The 17,919-nt window shown below is 38.4% G+C and overlaps 2 protein-coding genes across 2 annotated transcripts; one reads left to right on the forward strand and one right to left on the reverse strand.

Moving 5' to 3' along the window:
• Positions 1-4,402: 4,402 nt before the first annotated feature.
• TVP23A (trans-golgi network vesicle protein 23 homolog A (S. cerevisiae)) lies at positions 4,403-11,110 on the forward strand (the record flags this gene model as incomplete). Its single annotated transcript, XM_009575025.1, has 4 exons — positions 4,403-4,547; positions 5,492-5,581; positions 9,160-9,285; positions 10,970-11,110. Coding segments are annotated over 4 exons (502 nt in total), but the record flags the coding sequence as incomplete, so codon positions are not given.
• Positions 11,111-12,664: 1,554 nt separating this feature from the next.
• NUBP1 (nucleotide binding protein 1) lies at positions 12,665-17,681 on the reverse strand (the record flags this gene model as incomplete). The annotated part of the gene is made up of 8 exons (XM_009575026.1): positions 12,665-12,833; positions 13,421-13,504; positions 14,232-14,334; positions 14,457-14,567; positions 15,688-15,842; positions 16,173-16,263; positions 17,044-17,076; positions 17,613-17,681. Coding segments are annotated over 8 exons (699 nt in total), but the record flags the coding sequence as incomplete, so codon positions are not given.
• Between the last annotated feature and the right edge of the window lie 238 nt (positions 17,682-17,919).

Raw genomic sequence — 17,919 nt, forward strand, 5'->3', positions numbered from 1 at the left:
TGGAGCAGGCGAGGCCCGCGGCCCTGCCAGCCGCACCGCTGCCGCCAGCCCGGCTGCTCAGCGTCGTCCTGCCACGGGAAACAGAAATTTTACAGGCCCAAAGCCAACATATCACCAAAAAATCCCCCAGCCAAACAGTATTTTTGTCAGAGCTGGAGAAGTGGAGAGAGCTCTCATCTTCAGCAAAGCAAGTTGTGCAGCAGAGTGTCTGGCATTGTATTGCACACCCAGCTGAAGAGAAACAGTAAGTTATTTTCAATAAAACCGTCATGTTTTCCTACCACAGGATGTGATAATATGTGGAATGTAGTATATCTTATCCTCATAGCTATTACCTAAGAAAACCCGACCCATTGATCCACCTCATCTGTCAGGTTAAGCAGTCTACCGTTAGTTACCAGAGGTGTCACCCTGCAGCTCTGTCCACACCGAGGTCCCAAGCGACAGAGCTGCAGTGAGTTGTTCCATCAGTGGCTTTTGAAGAATCTCCAGTCAAAGACTGTCAAGGGAAAAGTTGTATGTCAAAAGCAATTATACATATGCATGCACTCATCAATAATAATAATGTATATAATCAGCTTTGATTTATATTGCCTTCTTCCCTTCCACCTTGCCCCAGTTTACTCCGGTCCATTACAATGTTAATATTTCTTGTAGGCGTAAACAAAGAAAAGCCTAACACAAATGTTATCTGAGATGCGCAAACAAGCAATCACATAGCTTTACAATACAATTACTCTGTTTTACTAGTGTCTGGTGAAGCATTTCTGCCCTTCCAGTGCATCGGACTTTGCAACTACATGATGAGTCAGCCATGACACAAGATTAACATTTCCAGAGTTGCTTTGTTTCTGTGCTTTAGCAGCAGCACACATTTTAAATGAAGATTTATATTTTGGTGCAGTCTTGGAGAACATAGCCTAAAGAATTAAACTAAACTAGGAAACACAGTTTAGGAGTGTGTCTTGAGCATGTGAGCCACGGATTCAGTCTATGGGACCAGACTAGAGGTAGTGTGAAGTGAAACAACCCTGAAATATTTGTAGGAGGTCCACAGCACCAGTTACTCTACCCTAGAGAACTGTTCCTGCTGGTTCACGCTACCCCATAATACAGACAGGCAAAGTATCAGTAAGACATACTATTAATTGATCCACTTTGTGTAGATACTTATTTCATTAGAGACTGCTCTTCTTTCTTGCCCTCATTGTGGCAATACTAAAAGATAATCTCACACTGAAAAATCTTCTGCTAGAGAATACAGAATGAAACTCCTTACATTGTTCACGCAGAAGTTCGTTTTTATGTTTCTGAAGAATCTTGTGCAAACAAGCCTGGAACACACCCATAGGCTGCAAAATGTTGTTGTCTTAGTAGAGGGCATAACGACATGTTCCAATCATTTGTCCTTAACTTTATCCCAATTTCACATATCTTTAACTTGGTTAGAATTTGCATAAGCTATGAAAAGTTACGCTTTTGTGATTCTCCAAGGTATATGCAAGTGCTCCTTAAAAGCAAAAGGTATGTGGATAGTGATTTAGTTAGAGGCTACTTTTGTAAGAAGGTTAGGGAAAAGATAACTTACACCATCTTTGCAGTTCATTGCAATATCAGAACATTTGATCTGGAACAGTTAGGAGCATATGATCGTTTCTGTTTCAAATCAGCCAGGTAACACAAGATGATCAAGCCAGAGAGCCTGTTTTTTCAAAATTTGCCTAGATATATTTGAAGTACCAGACAGAGGTATGAAAAGCAGCATGTAGAGTGCTGCCATGGTACTTCTGAGCAGGTACTGAGAATGATTCCCCTGTGGTTCAGTGGTATACCTTAGGGTTGACCCAATTTGATTCCTTAATATGGGATGCAACTAAATTCATAACAGTTCATTCCTATCCTAATGGGCATCATGCTTGCAAACTGAATGGAGGTTATTGTAACAAGATAAATGGTAATCATTTAGCCTCAAGGCTCCAGTTCTACACTATATGGGTGTTTAGATGCAACAGGATAACAAAGTCTAAGCAAGTGGGTTGCTATGCTTTGAGGAGCAAATGTATGCCAAGCAGAGCCAGTGCAGAGTTTTGGTTACCTTTATCCTTTATTGGATTTGAATGCAAAAAAAAGAAGAATAGTCGTCATGTTTTAAAGCCTCTACTGTCTTCCATTAGTACAAGAAATCATGTTAGTTTATTCAATGATTTCTTAATGCCATCGTATTTCTGGAAATCAACTTTTCAAAAAAATGTATAAAGTACAACTGAATTCAATATAAATGCACTTAAGAAAAGCTATAAAGTTTTTTGTTTCAAAAAGGATGCAGATGGTTTAACTTCAGGTTTTAAAAGACAATTTTATCTATCTGGGATTATCTCCTTATTAAAAATTCTGTTTGTATATGATAGGAGCTATGAGTTTCATCTGATGGCTGTGAACTAAGAAAAAACATTTGTTCTGTTAAGTGAGGAAGCAAACAGTTTATTTACTGGATTCCATTAGTTTCAGGATTATTTTTGTTTTATAGCATACATAGATGGACATTTTCTGAGATTGAGAGAGTTGTCCAAAGAAGGAGGTGCAAGTTTTGATATATCTCCATATTCCTCCCCTAGGACAAGATCCTGCAGGTCTCTGTCTTTGGCTTGGCTAGCCATATCCTTGTGAGAGGACTGATATTCCGTAGTCTCAATAAAGTGTTTAGCGCTGTAATAAATGTGAGCCTCTTGCTCATGTACTGTTTTTTTAGTAAACGCCCTTCAAAGTTTGATATTGGAACAGATTGAGCATCCAAACAGCAGTTCATCATCTGACTTCCAAAGTGAAACACTACTTCTCTAAAGTTACTTTCACATTTGAAGCACTGATATACTTCTAAAAGATCGGTCCACCCTGATGCACTTTAGGGTTGTGATGTATGAATAGCTTGTATTGACACAAGATACCACTTATGTAATGAACTCTTATATCTTCTTGAAGAAGATCAAGACTTGAAGTAGCAAGACACTATCTGTTTTTGACAGTTCACAATATTCCCTCCGCTTCACCCACCCACCTGTCTGCTTATGGCAGAAAAAGCTCCTTTCGCTTAAAATGTCACATGTTTAGTTCTAAGTCAGAGGAAGTTTTTGGAAAGTTTGAGGTTAGCATGGGCATGATCAGTATAAACTACAGCTGTGCGTCATTCTTGCTTCTCCAGTCATGTGTGTGTAGTACTGTAATCACAATATTGCCATTATAGAATAGATAATTACTAAAACAGTTAAACAGCTATAGAATAATAATATTACAGTAAAGATATAATGTATAGACAATTATAATTGTTTATTATAAACTTAAATTGTAATTAGATTAAATCATAATAGTTATTATATTTATATGTTTCATTTTATTTACACAATAACAGAATGACAAATTTAATAGTTGAATAGTTAATTATGACCTAGGCCATACTACTGTTAATTGTTTACAGAGGTAGAGGAGCTTAATGAGACAATCGCTGACTTAAAAAAAAAATCTTATTCAGAAAACAAGTTTTATTCACTCAGCTTCAAGGGAAGAAGTTACTTAAATGCAATAGCCTCTAGTTAATTGTCACTTTAAACTAATTAACACAAACACAATTGTACAGAATAAATTTTTGTACTTGGCATATTACCCTGAAAATTGTACTGTGTTTCTTACAGCATTCTCCAAACCCCCTGTCTTACAGTACAGGCCAATATTCCATGCCATATAGTTACTTCTTCCACTGAAATTCCCCTTTATTTTGTTACAGACAAAATTTTGTTTGATGAGCAAAGCACAAATATCTAGTGAAATGAATGCACATTCATTCATAAGAACTGTTAAATTCCCAAATTGTACTCCCTCTAAAAGGAAGTGTTTGGTTTCAGACATTACATATGAAGGTTCATTTTGTCTTATACCCAACAGCTATTTTTTTTTCATTTTTATTTTTTTCGTTTCAGAGTTCCTGTTCTTGTTTTCAAAACAGTTCTGAAAAGCATAAGATCTGTCTCAATTCTTTTGTGCCTTGCAATGCTGATTTATTTCATGAAACGCTGAGGATTTTAGGGTACAGTGTTGAACACAACCACTAAATTCCTTCATGCAGTACCAAAGAAACTGCTGAAAGACTGCAGATTTTGTTCTATCTTTGGGAAAGTTTTGACAAGAACAACACATTCGTTCTTTTAGCTTCAGATTGAAGGTTGGCTATTGGAAATACTATTGCTTTGATAATGGATATATATATCAACATATGAAATAATAGCAGCTACAAACCAAAATACCATTATAGACTAGAAATAGTTGTGTTATACTGCATTGTTCGCAAATACTGTAACATTCCTTCTTGTCCCATAACTTCGTAAGTGCTCTGTGGTTTTTTTTTTTCTAGGCACCCACTGGCCACCTTTTTCCACCTGTTTTTCCGAGTGAGTGCTATTATTACCTACTTGTTCTGTGACTGGTTCAGCAACAGCTTTGTTGCCTGTTTTGTCACTATTCTCCTCCTTCTATCCTTTGACTTTTGGTCAGTTAAGGTAAGATGACCCTGAATAGTAATTACCTTTGAAAGTATTTTGTGTGCCATTAAATAAAACAAAAAAGGAAATATATATACTGACAAAAGTGACAAAAATATTGTGATCTGTTGATTTATTAAATGTCTAGCCCACTTTAATTAAGACATTTACATATCTTAGTTCCTGTCACCGTTTATCACCATGTTCTCTATGGCTGATGGAAGCTACTAATATGGTGAGAAAATTGCCTTGCCATAGGTAGATTTCTTTGTATGCTTTCCCCCTTAAAAAAAAAAAAAAAAGAAATAAAGTAATAGTGGCTTTCAGTAATGGATGCCAAAGGATGTCCAAAGCTGCAATAGTGTGCCCAGACCCAGGATGCAGGAGCTGCAGCAGGCTCCAGGGAGCCCAGCTATGGCACCGGTGCCCTAATCACATGCAAGCAGGTGGGTCAGGCCAGCCCAGAATCCCAGGGGCTCCACATGTGGAACAAGGCTTTTGTTGTGTAGAAGTGAAGCATTGATGCATCTCCAGTATACTGAAAACTTCTAGTATTCATCCAGGTGCAAAAATATTTTCTTACTTTGTTTGCTTGGTTCCATGCAGCTTACTTGCTTATAATTAATTTTCCATTTCTCCAGTGTGTTTTTGTTTGCAGTTCTCCCCTCTTACTTGTTTATCGGGGGCTTCTCCAACTGACTGACTTAGCAAAGATACATCCTATATTTTCTCACCTAAATCCATGTTATTGTGCTAATTATCGTATTAGAAGAGGAGAACAATTTGTGGTAACTCATCCATCCTTAATGACTGTTGTGCTCAAGCTGGCACAGCTTTTAGAACTAATTTTAGTACTTGATAAAAGAATATGATTTTCAGACATGCTTGTCTTTTTTTTTTAACATTAGTCTGACAAGTGACTTATGCAACTGATTAATGCAAATAATTGTTTCTGTCACTAGAACGTGACAGGAAGACTCTTGGTTGGTTTGCGTTGGTGGAACCAGATTGATGAAGATGGAAAAAGCCACTGGGTGTTTGAAGCAAAAAGGGTAAGTATGTTAACAAAAGTAGGCACAGGACAAACAGAATCCATAGGAAAGCTTGTAAAGCTGATACTAAGTCAAATAAAGTAACAAATAGAGCACCTTTGTAACAGTTACATTATCTTCTATAGAAACTGGATAAAAAGTAAGTATCCAGTTGCAAGCACACTGGATTGTCACATCCTAGCAGCGTTCAGAACAAAACTACGCTCGCAACATTGTCATCATATGCATCAGCAGAATAAATATTTATAGCATGGTACTATCGGTATGAAACATTTCTGGTAGTTCTATTTTATTTTCTAGTGAGAACATCTTGTAATAAACACATCTTCCCATAGTTAATCCCAACGCAGAATCCTCTTCAGGAAGGATCTATGTTGAAAGCAATGCTGAATAGTTCCAGTTCAGTATTTTAAAAAGAATGTTATAGAATCATAGAATGGTTTGGGTTGGAAAGGACCTTAAAGATCATCTAGTTCCAACTCCCCTGCCATGATCAGGGCCACTTTCCACTAGACCACGTTGCTCAAAGCCCCATCCAACCTGGCCTTGAACACAATTCCAGGGATGGGGCATCCACGTCGTCTCTGGGCAACCTGTTCCAGTGCCTCATCACCCTCAGAGTGAAGAATTTCTTCCTTATATCTGAACTAAATCTACCCTCTTTCAGTTTAAAGCCATTACCCCTTGTCCTATCACCACATGCCTTTGTAAAAAGTCCCTCTCCAGCTTTCTTGTAGGCCCCCTTCAGGTACCAGAAGGCTGCTACAAGGTCTCCCCAGAGCCTTCTCTTCTCCAGGCTGAACCACCCCAACTCTCTCAGCCTGTCTTCACAGGAGAGGTGCTCCAGCCTTCTGATCATCTTCGTGGCTCTCCTCTGGAACCATGCTTATGCAATATGGTGGGGAATAGAACCGGATCACGGAGCATTCTGATACTGCAAGTGCTCCCCCAAACACCCTGAGCAAAAAAGCTATAAAATGGCACTTGGCATCGCGGCAGAGTCAAGACTGCAGGTTTTTGCTTTCACTTGCTAACATTCTCTCCACAGCCCCATTCAGGCAAGAGCCTGGCAGAACAACACTTCGAGTGCTGCTCACTAGGGCATTCCTTTCAAGCAAATCCAGCTGTGCACACGGCCTGGCTACTGAGCTAAGTGTAAAATACTCTGAGTGTGCGGGTCTAGAGTGCCCTCTAGCCGCGCTGCGCCCGTTTGCAATGAGAATGCGGCCAGGCAGGAGTACAACCGGCAGAGTGGGGCTGCACACCGTTAAGAGAATAACAGATGTTAACGTTCTTCCTGTAATCTGAGTGAAACCTAAAAAGAGAATATAGGCAAGCCTACATGAAAGCAAAGAAATTAGAAGACCTTCAGAGTTTCTTAGTTGCGTTGAGACAGTAAGCAAGAGCTTTCTTAACCCTTAAAAGCAATGACATCCATAAAATGACCTCCTGACCTCAAAGTTATGGTAAAATGAGCAAGCCTAGTTCACCTATTACAGCTTGTTAATTCTAGCCTAGAAGTACTAGCCCATCTGTATGGGCTAAATTCTTCCAAAATTTCTGGCAAATGGTAGCTTGATTAATGTGAAAATCATGGTACCACAAGAAGGAACATACAGTTAGAGTGGATTGTATTTTTGTCATGGCTTATCTGTGAGAAATACTTTCAAGTAAGGTCCTGGAACACATGTGATTCTCTTACTTTCCAGAGCCAGGCATTCCTTGCCTCCTTTGCTAGTCCTCTGGCAACTTTTAAAGATCTCTTCCTTTATGGGTGAATTTGCTTAGAAATATTCCAAGTGACTCACCAGCAATGACCAGCTAATTCCTGGTGTGCTGCTGCCGCCACAGAGGTTTGCCCTTGAAATCCTCTCTTCTGCTGAGGTTTGCTGTAAGAAAAGTAATTCTTCCACTTACATTCCAAACATCACAAATCCCCTCTCCTTTCTTCAGGATGGCTGCAGCCTTTTGTAATCTTGCTCATCAAGTTCACTAGGTCTTTTAGGTGCAGTGTTCTCAGCTGTACTGATTTTTTTTCTCCTAAATAGTTAGTGCTAATGCAATGTCATTGTTGGGTAATTTGTCAGTAATTTGGGATACAGGTGATTAAACCCTTTTGTTGACTCAGAATATCTGTCTTTTTCTGGAACTATGAAGGCACAGAACATAATTTTCTGGACCTCTGCAACATCCCTTGTTTAGACGGCACATGAAAAAATTAAAGACATCTTGTAATTATTGCATCTTGCAGGTTTTCTTAAGCAAGATAGAGTAACTTAACCATATTTACAAGTTGGATGCCATTGTCTGCCTCATGATGGATGGATGGATGGATGGATGAGTCTTATTTTTACATGGAGAATTCAAGATGCTGAAGATGAACTGAAAGTTTTTTCAGTTTTCAGAGTGGAAGAGTCCACAGGGTTTTCTTTTCTACTTGTGAAGCTTGTATTTCAGAAGCTAGCACTAGTGCTGGTTGAGTGGTCTGAGGTTTGGAGTGAGATTTTGAATTCTGGTCTCCTAGGAAAGATCAAAACCTTCTGAACAATTCTCTTTCTTTAGTTTCTCTTAAGTGTTGGGTGTTAACAATGAGCCTTTCAGTGTAGATAGAGACACATGAGCTGTGCTGACCTGAAGAAATCTTCAACCAGGGCTTTTTGCAGCCTGCTTTGAGGTTTTTTGCTCTCCCTGAAGAACACAAGCAGAGCACCCTGAATAACGATGCCTCTTTCAGAGAGATGCCAGCAGTTGCTATAGTGTCCAACACTAGTATTACAGAAGAGGCATTTTCGAAGCCACAGTTTTTAATTTATGGAATATCAGTGGACTTCATAAGCAAAACTGAAGTATTAGTTTACATAATAGAAAACTAAGCTTCAGACAAGATTTAAATTAAGCTACGATACTGCATGTTTTTAGGAAAATGTATGGAAATGAGCACTGTTATGCGAATTCCATTGTCTGAACTGGAACCAACTGATAAATCCTATGGGGGATCTTTAAAGTTTGCTTTTAGCACCTGCAACAGCTCATTGCAATTTCCACATTAGATACTATAGCTTTTCTGATACTGGACTTATTTTTTTCCCCATACTTTTGATTTGTGAATAGGGCACATGTCATGAATCTACACTGCAGACAGTGAAGTACTCACACTAAAGTTCTGCTTGTAACACTATCTTCTGTTGTACGCTTCTGTAAGGCCTTGGTAAAGTCTGAATCTAATTTCAAAGTTAAGTTAGTATTTCTGAAGTTTAAAAGCAATTGTCAGTGTTACAGAACTTTGATTTTAAAATACTACTAATCTGCAGTGTTAGTGGGAGCTATCTTTGACAAAAAGAATAATTATCTCATTTAAATGTGAACAGAGACCAGAACATTTTGAAAAGAAAATGCTGTCATGTACAGTAGGGCAGCAGGCATAAAACTACTTCTCTTCTTATTCAATATTCCTCCCACATATAATAAGTGAAATTTAGGTAAAGAAGTAATTTTGTCCATTCCTCGTCCCCTGCTGATTTGTCATTTACTGTGGATTTTGTCTTTGTGACTAGTAGTTTCAATAATTTTCCTTCTAGGTGCCTACAACAGCTGCCTCAACTGAAGCTGAAGCTCGAATCTTTTGGCTTGGTCTCATTATCTGTCCAGTTATTTGGACAGTGTTTTTCTTTAGCACCTTGTTCTCCCTGAAGCTGAAATGGCTGGTAAGTCTGGTGGTACTGAAAGACCTATGGCTGACAGACAATGTTAGTAGAGGGAAAACCCAGATCTGTTAGTTTTGCAACAGTCTTTGAATGAAATCTTCAAACACTACAAAAATTCCTCTAATAGCTTCAACAAATCAGAGGAGTTTTCTGCAGTCAAGCCCTGCACTCTGGAACGGATTAGTAATTTTTAGCCCCACTTCTACTAGGTTATCAGATGTCAACTCCTTCATCCCACTTGAGAACCTTAAGTGGTTGGCAAAATTACAGACTTCTTTTTAACTGTAGTGCCTTACTTTTCCCCAACTTATTTCGGTCAAAGGAAACTAATAGGAGAGGACAAAAAAATGAACCAGTGATGCTGGTTTTCAGGTTTTCACATCTCCTTGGGACTTGAATGTTACTTGCTCTTAAAAGTAAGGATTTTAGGTCTCTGGTATCATTCCCTTTTGAAAGAACCAGTATCATAGTGCTTAAAACCTTGATAAATTGAGCTATAAAGATGTATTTTATAATTACTATATTTATAAGCCAACTGGTCTACAAAGAAAAGAAAAACATTACACATTTTTCTAAATACAAGAGGAAATTTACCCCATATATTGCATTATGTCAAGAAATTTTTGTCTATGAAATCTTCATGTTTTCCCGTGGAAACATTAAGTGCTTGGATAATCACCACAGAATTAATTTTGTCAAGTTCCTAGCCATGCTAAGTAAAATTTCTTAATTCAGTTTGAAAAGATAAAAAGTGTGTTGGACATGTGCAGCTACATAACCAGTAACAGCCAAGAATGAAAAAGGAAATTCAGCTATGGGTATGAATCAATTGCAAATCATTAACTGCTTTCTAGTGCCCAAAATGGCATAGCTAAAGAAGCGATAGTTAAAATTAAACCAGCAGTCTTTCTCCGCGGCACTGTGGCTTATTTTTGAAAACCAGAGATTGTTTGCTAAACTCAGCTGGTTGGAGAAGGAACCCTAATTAGCACTGGAGGCAGGTTGCTCAGGTGCTTGTAAAAGGCAAGGTACACAAATGAAAATACGATAGCTTCCACGAAACTGTTTCTGGGGCTAAGAAAAACATTTTTGTAAGTTATTTCCGTAGTCAACCAGATGGGTTCTGCCTGCTGCTAAGCCTATAGTGCCATAAAAGGTTCTAATTATTTTCATTGCCTGTTAATGCTAGATATTGATTCATATCTATTGATGCTCTTTGTAAATTTGTAAGTTACAGGATCTTACTTGTATATAATAAGGCATTTGTCAACTAAAGCCTGCAGGTTTGCTATGTATCTGGATGTGAAACTTTTAGATACAAATTGGGCTTAAAAAAAGTGAAATGATTATGGAATCAATTGAATAGGTCCTTTTTTGAATAGGTGCTTTTAGGAAAGTAATGAAGTCTTTCAAGATACAGAATGACAAAAAAAATTTCTATCATCGGTGTTTTGATAAAAAGAAAGGTGTTTTGTAGAAAGGAACTATTGTGTTTAAGTTTGACATGGTTGGATCTTTTTGAAGGTCATTTATTATTGGAAGAAATATCCCTCTCATAGCATGTACATACATATGTATCTAAATAGTATGTATACATATATACACACACGTGCATATATATTCTACACATACGATCTATATATAGCAGTGCATTTGTCCCAGCTGAACTTTTGTTTGTCCACAGGCTCTTGTGATAGCTGGGATCTCCCTTCAGACTGCTAATTTATATGGCTACATCCACTGCAAGTTAGGGGGACAAAAAAGCATCAGCAGAGTAACTTCAAGGTTTTTTGTCACAGCAGATGCTCCCAAGAGTAAGTACTGAGCTGGTCTGTCAGCTATAGCCTGTGAGGTATCACATCCTGACCTGCCTCATGCTGTTGGGTTTGGCTCTTCCCAGGTCTCAGCTCCTAAAATAACTCCTGGCAGGGCTACCGTGATTCTCTTTTGTGGAACGCACTCAGAGGGGCCGTGCCCCACGTCACTTGGCTCTGAGTGCTGAAGCTTCGCAGCTGAGCTGCTCCCAAGCCCCATGCAGAATGTCCTCCAAGTCCATCCCTGGAGGGGTGCCTGCTGAGGCACTGTAATGCCTCTGCCCAGGCACAGCTGGGAGAGCAACCTTCAGCCCCCAGGCTTCCACCAGGCTCTTCCCTGCTTTTTATGAAAGACTCCTACATACGAGGTTATGCTAACCCCCAGGCTTCCTGTGTTCATTCTACAGGACAGACAAGGAGAATTTCAGAAGACTGCATTGAAGAACGTAGGAAGACAGGCACTAGATAATCAAGTAAGGAAGAACTACAAGGACAAGCAGTAAAAATACTCATTTATGAAAGCTGTTCTTCATACGAAGATATTTAAGAAAAGCTCTTCTAGAATTATGCCTGCATGAAATAATAAGGATTTTATGTCATTTGTGTTTGAGTGTCTAGATTCTGAAAGGTTTAGAGCCTCTGTTACTTAAAAGTATCATCAAAAAGCAGTTTGTATAGGCACAAAAACAATGCTTAGGGTTTATACAGAGCACACTACTTTTAAGAAAAAAAATCTGTCAACTAACCTGAAACTGTTGGGTAATCTTAACCAAGAATTAGAATGTAATCAAAAGACGATGCTCATTTGTTTAATTTTGGAACTACAATGAACAAAAATCAAACTGCCTTTCCCTCTTGTACACAATACTGATTTCGCAAAGCTTTGATTCCTCAATAAAAAGAGGAATTACAATCACAAAGGGCCTCAGTTATTAAAGATACCAAATGTTTATTTTTCAGTCTTCAGGCTTAGGGTCAAGTAGAAGAAAGAACAAAAGTCATGTAGCATGTTCACACAGTACTTGTGTGAAGCAGCCAGTTATGTATAAATAGTTAAAATATCTTAATCTTATTCTGATACCTGTAATAAATAAAATATTGTACTTATAGTATAATTAACTTGCCTAAACTCTAGTAGTTTTTATTTTAAAACTGATGCCAACTGTAAAAAAAAGGAGACAATGCTACACTGAATTTCACTCTAAATATAGATCTTTTCACTGAAAGGAAAGCTTCTTAAATGATGTTATTCAGTAAGAGAGTGGGCATTACAGTTCATCCTAGCGCAGAAGGCAGGACAAAGCTACTACGTGTGCATTAGATACATCAGACACAACGCCCCCATGTCAGGGAAGCATATTTCATATTCAACTTTCTAAATAAAATCTTGTATACGCATGTCCTCAAACACCAACTTCACATTCAGGTTGTAAGTACTGTGACACCGGATGCAGACTGCGCCTATGTAATGCAGACGAAGACTCAGTTTTATAGATTTCCAGCAAGCTTTGAGACCACCTGGGAACTACAAGAATCTTGTACGGAAAAAAACTAAGGCAAGAACATTTATATTAAGAATTTATTTGCAATATACAAAAAGAATACATTCCTTCTATTAAATCAAGGCATAAGTTACTTTTCTATAATTAAACATGAACTACATTTTTATTCCATTCATAGATTAGATAATCTTTTCTTCTTGAAAATGGTGTTGATCACAGTATTCCTGAATTCCTGCAAAGACAGGGAAAAAGTAATACAAATAATATTTCAGTTGCACATCGGGAGTGAGTTACTGCTGCATCACTCTGTCCCCTACTGGTACAAATATCACAAGTTGGGCCTTTATCACAGTGAAAATGGCTTTAGGAATTTCCCAGCTCTTTGTATTTTTAAACTGCTCATCACCAGCTCTTTAGGTAGTTTCTGTATGCTTTTTTTTGTGCAATTACAGTTAGAAGTGGAAGCAATAATTAGCCACCTGTATCATACTCAGCTATGGTGAACAGCCCTCGACAGGCCTGCTTGAGAATCTTAGAACTTTTCTGTGAGAGCAAGTGAGAATTAATGATGGAACCCAAACATTGAGACCAGTTACTAAATACAATTTCGTTGCTGCTTTAAAAGCCTGTTGTAACTGACACCCAGAAGAAGCGAACATAGTATTTGCACCTGTTACTTTCATAATCGCTATACATGTCTACTGTTTTTTTTATTTGTGGCAGAAAAACATAATTCTGTTTAGCACCTTTATGTATTGCAGGAGCGCTCAGAAGTGAGAGAGTGAGACGATTCATTTGCACAGTGATTTTCAGACTTACTTTGAATGATATTCCTGTAAGAGGTTGTAGCTGGAGACTCAGGTGCTTCAGATAAGAAAGACTGGCCTTTGTCACAACTTTTCCCTTGAAAGACAGGGAAAAACATGAAAGCAAAGCAACGGGAAAAGATGAACTTTTCTTGATTTTACCCTTTATCCCACTACCCTTCCAAAGAGCCATGCGCATCTATTCCTTTTAAGAAGCCCTTATGTCAGCAATGTAACTAGAAGTACAGCTTACGGTTTTACAAAGGAGTACTATTAGCAGAAACCTTCAGTCATTATTTTGGAAGTACTGACCTGTTCCTTGATGTCATTAAACCAAGAATTAATTGCTAATGGCTAGTGGGCAAGGAACCAAGCCATCTCACTATCCACCGCATAATCTGGGTGGTGCCAGTAACAGTGAAGTTAAAGCACTAGTTTTAATGCTTCATGTCTACAAAATACTACTCTTCATAGTGGTTATGATTTCATTCAGTCTGCACTTCCAGCTGATTACACCAAAGAGAAAGACATGTTGTACTTCGGATGTGATTATACAGCTGAAAAGATGCATAATCTAATCTTAATCAAGATTAAGTTTCAGGCTAAGGAAATTATCCTAGCACTTTCCTCTTTTCACACCATATAATGTCACAGTTCCAGTAACTTTTGATTCAAAAAATGTTCTATCTAAAAGTGAATATTTACCTAAGAGACAAAATGTTTAATATTCTAATTTATCAGTGTCCAACTCAGGGTTCTCCAGTAATAACATCAGTATAGGAGAAAAAAATTGTTTTAAACGTAGTGCAATACAGTAACTTTACCTATTTGAGGATCTAGAGGCACTTTACCCAGGAGGGAAACATTTAAGTTCTGGCACATCTTCTCTGCACCTCCAGTAGTCGGGGGAAAGATCTGAGATTCATTCTGGACAACATGAAAATTAGAGTTAAAATATTGCAATTCTGAGAACAAGGCATTTTTGGAGCAATGTTTTATATACAAACAACGTCAAGATAAAAAATGCCGTAAGATACAGATAGCCTTACCTTACACTTTGGACATATGAAGCCACTCATATTTTCCACAACACCTATGATTGGCAGTTTCACTTTATGGCAGAAGTTGATCTCCTTCCGAACATCCTGAAGCGATACTTCCTACAAATATTGGGAAACACTGCTATTTTGACTGTAATGTTTTGATGCTGAACCCATTAAGTTACATCCTTAGAGCTACTGTAAAGAAAGGTCATAATGCATTATTACTCTCTCTTTGTATTTTGAAGAACGTAAAGCTGCGTTATGTGCTCTAGCAACAATTCTATGAGTAGCAATAGAACGGGTACAACAGTTCCAGCCTGCTGAATGTGGTTCTGTTTTGAAATCTGACTTGACTCTAGTAAAGATTCAGCCATATTTATGTTTTATCTTCTATATTAACCTTATATCTTTATTTCTTTAAATGTAACTTTTTCACATTTTCAGTTTACAGAAAGACCCTTGGCATTCTCAGTAGAGCAGGCAAGGACAAGAACCACCAGGCTTACGCTTGTTATGTCTTTTCAAATTAAATTTCAAATAGCTTATCATCCTCTCAGACTTTTCGCGCATATGCTTGTCCTCATTCAGTTCTGCTGTTCCCTTCCCCTTCCCTCGCCACCTATCTGGTATTGCCCTCAACATTTCACTTCCTTTAGACTTTATTCTTTCAGCTGTTGTGGAAATACCAGGTGTCTTCTGCCAGTTTGATCACCTGTTCCTTTCCAAACCAGGCTTTAAAACCTACATTTGAATTTGACGTATTTTGAGTTTCAGCTCTCCAGGGGCTGATTTTTCTTTTAAAAATGCACATCACAAAGCTACCTACTGGAGGCAACAGGCTACTTCACGTGGTGCCAAACAATGCACATCTTACCACTTAAAAACTAAACTTCTCACTGACTTCTGAACATTAAGCCGTTGGTGAGTAAATTACAAATTTGCAACGACGTGAACTCTAGTCTCACAGAAGGAAGTGAAATACCGCATTTCCCTTCACCACACTGATCATGACAGCTTTTGATTGTGAACTGCTCAGTGGTTTAGTGACCACTTGGATCCCCTACGCCACTGAGACACCCATCTAACTCGTAAACCAGCCAGCTGTAGGCACAAACCCAGAAAGTCAACTCCCGTAGATTCTGTACCATCATTTCCCTGAAGTTAAATAGAGACTCTAAACCAAGGATTTGCTTTAACTGCCACGATGCTTCTATCAGTGGAAATTAAGTTCTCATACCTGAGGGGTAGTGATTATAACAGCACCATCGATGTGTGCTGCACTGAGATACTGCACGATAGATAAGTGTTCATCTGATGTTCCTGGAGGCGTATCTACAATCAGGTAGTCGATTTCACCCCAGTCAACATCACGAAGAAATTGTTTGATCAACCCTAAAAGAAAGGATAAGAATGTGGAAGAGGGAAAAAAAAAATCTCCCTGTATTTCAAATTTTATAGTTTAGGTATGCAGATTCTTCTAACTTGTCAATTTAAGTACAGAAATGCTTATTTTGCCAAGGCTTTAAAAAAAAAAACAAAAAACCAAAACCAAAGCATTTGACCTTCTAAATTCATCAAATGAGTATGTTCAACTAAAGAAAGTAAGTAACCATTCACTCATTTTTTCCTATAGCTTACTATACTATATTTACGTTATTAATTAGACAAGCTTATGACACAATCTTTCAAGTACATAAATTGTTGAAAACACTTGATACACACCATTTTTTTTTGGTCCTCTCCAGATGACAGCATCATCAGGACTACTAAGCAAGAACCCCACAGACATGACACCCAGGTTTTCCTCAACATACTAAAAGAGAAGCAGAGAAATGCAGTAGAGCATACAGAACAGTAAAGAAAGAGTAGAGAAACCAACTCTAAACCCAGATTTTATAGAAAAAGCAGTTTGGCAGGGGGGAGACATTAACAAAATAAAGGCAGAGAACCTTACGCTCCCCTTTTATCAAAGGGCATTGAAAACAACAATTTTTGTGCAATGCTCACCACCTACATTCACGGACTGAAAAAAATCCAGTTGTAATAAGATTTACAGTGGTTTACGGAGTCACTGGAGACAGCGTAAGGATAAAAGCAGTTTTCCCTCTCAGCATCAAGCTGTCTTTTTTTAACAGCGTACACACTAAAGGTGATCTTTAGACAACCAACACTCCTGCAAAACCTTCCCTGCATTTTCTAAAGATTAATGAGGGTTTGTTTGGGTGTAAGATACCTTTTGTCTGTCATGGAAAAGGCGACATACTGTAGAGCTGCATGATAACCAAAACCACTGAAATCAGGTAACTTACATTTATTGCTCACAGTACAGTAGGAAAGTCAGTAAACAAGAGATACTTAAAATAATGAAACTATTTTAGAAATGTAGTGTTACTATGATTAACAAAAGAAGTTTAACACTCTGATCTATATAGCCTATATCCAGCCTCTTCTACAGAATCTGGATATTTACACCATTAGAAAAAGAATTAACAGAAGTACCCCCCGCTCCTCCCTCACTCGTTTTTCACTTTAGAAGACCATGCCCAACCCAAACAAACCCAACATACTTTCTGAAAGAATTGCACTAACTTACCACTGGAGACCACCCAGATCCACTCTGATGAACCTGAAAATTGAAGTGATACACACAGTTACATTAGAAATAAATACAGATGTTACATAAAACAGAAATGCAAGTCGCAACTGGGCAAACAGATATCCTGCCTAAAGGCACAACACTGCTTTATTGGAGCAGCTGAGTTAAAAACTGCAGAAGGGCCAGATCTCCATTAAGAAGTGAATAATAACTGTTGTACCCTTTTGCAAGAAAGTTACTCATGAGTTTAAACATTTATATAGAATATTCTAGGGCTGATAAAGAACATCATGCTAACATTACTTAAGTTTTAAGTAATCATGAAGATGTGGCTGATATGCAGCAAATGCTGGTTTGCAGAACTGGTCATCCTGAAAGCAGACAACTCTTTTACGTACTAAATTATGCTGAACTTCTCCATCTCACCTTCTTTATTTCCCTACCCATTACTGCACACGTTTCCCAATAAGCTGTCCTTTTAGAAGCTTTAAGTCTACAAAACCCTAAAATGTTAATGAAACATTGAGCAGAAATCTTTTAAACAACACGTTCAAGCATTCACTTACCTGTTCTCCTTCTAGACCCATCATTTTTGGGATTGATGGCCCACAGATATCTATGTCCAGCAGAGCAACCTGGAAAACAAACCAACCAACCCACCCCACTGGACACAAGCTCGCACAGTTCTGCCTCCAAAGTCTAAATCACGCAACGAAAACACTGTTGCGCACTTAATACAGGAAATAAGTTCAAACCCTTAACGAGAAGGGGGACGCGATCAGCGCAGGCATACCGCTGCCGGGCCATCCCAGGCGTGCCACAGGGCAGGAGCCCGGGGGCACTGCCCGCCCGTGCTCGCCCCTGCCGGCGCCT

Source organism: Fulmarus glacialis, unplaced genomic scaffold (assembly GCF_000690835.1).
Source record: "Fulmarus glacialis isolate BGI_N327 unplaced genomic scaffold, ASM69083v1 scaffold49353, whole genome shotgun sequence".
Taxonomy (NCBI): domain Eukaryota; kingdom Metazoa; phylum Chordata; class Aves; order Procellariiformes; family Procellariidae; genus Fulmarus; species Fulmarus glacialis.